This window comes from Haplochromis burtoni, unplaced genomic scaffold (genome assembly GCF_018398535.1).
Source record: "Haplochromis burtoni strain Fernald_Lab_line unplaced genomic scaffold, NCSU_Asbu1 Contig_1557, whole genome shotgun sequence".
Lineage (NCBI taxonomy): Eukaryota > Metazoa > Chordata > Actinopteri > Cichliformes > Cichlidae > Haplochromis > Haplochromis burtoni.
In genome coordinates this window covers 29,785-32,079 of record NW_024583918.1, presented here as the reverse complement: position 1 = coordinate 32,079, position 2,295 = coordinate 29,785, and the positions used below count along the sequence as shown (strand labels likewise).

The following is a 2,295-nucleotide window of genomic DNA, read 5'->3' as shown; positions in this document are numbered from 1 at the left end:
CAGCACGCTCTCAGTCCATGGTTATATAACACTGTCTTCACTGTGGACGGTGACACTGGTGTTGCAGCAGTTTCCAGTTCATAGCAGGGTTGAGCCTTTGTGATGGACACTAAGTACCTTTGCTTTTTTAACAGAGCTGGAAAGCTAATGAAACACATTTGATTTTGCTCCACAGAGTGAAATGAAACAGAAAATCAAAACATGAAGATGAAAGAAATGAAACCAAAAGAGTAACATAGGTATGTTAGATTAGTCAGAAAAGGTGTGACTGGTTCTGTCAGTGTGGGCATGTACCTGTATGATGTTCTAGCAGATGTATAAATATCTGCAGACACAGAGGCATTAGCACAATAATCACTGCTCACCTTCATCTACACTTTAAGAAATCATGGAGGTTTCAAAGTTAAAGAAAATGATAGATGATTTGTGTCTCTATGAAGAGGTTAACATAGAAAAAACAGGTCTCATCATTGATGGTGCAGCTCTGTACTACTCTTTGTATTATACGTCTGATCCAAAGCTGGACCGGCGCTGTGGAGGAGATTATCCTGGATTCAAAGATGAGGTCTGTAACTTCTTTAAGACTCTGCAGGTCTGTGAAGTCACTCCGTACGTCTTCCTGGATGGAGGCTCAGATCCTGACAAGCACAAAACACTTGTGTATCGTCGAAAAGACACAGAGGAAAAAGCAAAGACAATAGCGACGACAAAGCCTGAGAATGCTGTACCAAAAGGATGTAATGTCTTACCACCCCTGGTAAAAGATGTCTTCATAGAAATCTTGAAGGAGAAAGGCATAGAGTTTAAACAGTGTTTAGGAGAGGCAGACCCTGAAGTTGTTTCTGATGCAAATCAGAAACAATGTCCTGTTCTGTCCATTGATAAGGATTTTTGCATCTTTGATTTGTGCAAAGGTTTCCTTCATCTTGACAACTTTGAGTGGAAAAGCAAAAAGGATGAAAAAATTCCTGCTAAGCTCTACACACGTTCAAAGTTTTGTGAGCATTTTAAATTGGACCCTGCTCTCATGCCAGTCTTTGCTTCAATAGCAGGAAATGATTATTCAAGATTAGAAGATAGAGGTAGGTTTGCAAGACAATCATCTTCATCTGGTGAGTACAGCATTAAAAGACTGGATGGTATGCTCAGGTTTTTAACTAAAGCGAACCTGGATGGTTTGAACGACTCACAGAAGAGAGAACGTGCTCTGAGTCAAGCTTTAAGTCATGTTGGTAAAAAAGAGAACAAAACATTCAAACTTGCCATTCAAAAATATGTTCAACCAGAAAAACCAAGTTCTAAGTTGCCGACATGGGTGCGTAAAAAAGTTGAGCGTGGAGAACTCACCACTTCCGTCATAAGTGTCGTGGATCAGAAGTCAATGATGCCTCCTGTTCTTGTGGAGGATTTTTCACAGCGCAGTAGTTACACCGCTGCTTACCCCATCAGACAGTACTTCTACAAACTGTTAACTAAAGATGTACAAGCTCTCCTGCCAGATTTGAGCAGTGATGAACAGAAGAATCTGCAACTACAGCGTCTGCTTGAGGTACTGATGTTATTCATGAAATATGTGTTTAATTCCTCTGACAGGTCATAGACGTGTTTCTGTGGTACATGTGAGCATCTTGTCTGTGTGGTACCTCTCTGTGCAGGCTCCTGAGGGTTTGCGTCGCAGAGTGTTTGAAGAAGCTCTGCAGGTTCAGACTTCAGCCTTAGAAAACATCCCCGACCAGCTGAAGCTGCCAGTCTGTGTGACTGTTTTCTGGTTTAACAACTTAAAGCTTGGCCAAAAAGCTGAAACTGTCCACTGCCTCCACGCCCTCCTGCTGTGGTTTGTGTGTGACCCCAATAGCCCAGGTTGGTCTCAACTTCTACAGTTTCAGCTCCATAAATCTGATTATTCTGTTTATTATTCACGGTCAGCTGTCAGCAGGTTAGTCTCTCTGAAAGCACTCAGCAGATGGACTGTAGTCAGAGTTTCTGTGACAGCAGCATCACTGATGCTTCCACATCAGCCTGAACAAGAAGACAAACTGCTGCTGGTCTCTGGTTCTGTGTCACTGAAACTTTGTCTTATCTTGTCTGTAGAGGACGAGTTTGAGAGGAAGATGAAAACTTTAAAGGATGAAGGTGTGAATAACTGGCAGCCCCAGCACCATGTTGCTAAAGCTTTCATCCAATGGCAGTGCTGCATGAGGCAGAGCCTCCACCTGAACCAGCTGCTGTGTTCCCCTCTACCAGAACCTCAGTGTGCCCGGTAAACACCAGACCAATGATGCGCTCCACAGATGT

The 2,295-nt window shown here is 43.0% G+C and overlaps 1 protein-coding gene across 2 annotated transcripts; it reads left to right on the top strand.

The window, feature by feature from the left end:
- The first annotated feature begins 366 nt into the window (after window positions 1-366).
- LOC102310459 (protein asteroid homolog 1) lies at window positions 367-2,285 on the top strand. 2 transcript variants are annotated; one of them, XM_042217048.1, is made up of 3 exons: window positions 367-565; window positions 1,656-1,860; window positions 2,092-2,285. In XM_042217048.1, the coding sequence occupies exons 1-3, from the start codon at window positions 389-391 to the stop codon at window positions 2,262-2,264; spliced, it is 555 nt and encodes a 184-aa protein (XP_042072982.1). In that variant the 5' UTR covers window positions 367-388; the 3' UTR covers window positions 2,265-2,285. The 2 variants fall into 2 exon arrangements, with proteins under 2 accessions (XP_042072982.1, XP_005952440.3); XM_005952378.3 differs by having other exon boundaries at window positions 367-1,549.
- Window positions 2,286-2,295: the final 10 nt, after the last annotated feature.

Coding starts and splice junctions, on each gene's coding strand:
- LOC102310459 (XM_005952378.3), top strand. CDS start 389: ATGGAGGTTTCAAAGTTAAAGAAAATGATAGATGATTTGTGTCTCTAT. Junction 1,550..1,655: donor AACTACAGCGTCTGCTTGAG/GTACTGATGTTA, acceptor CTCTCTGTGCAG/GCTCCTGAGGGTTTGCGTCG. Junction 1,861..2,091: donor GTGTGACCCCAATAGCCCAG/GTTGGTCTCAAC, acceptor TCTTGTCTGTAG/AGGACGAGTTTGAGAGGAAG.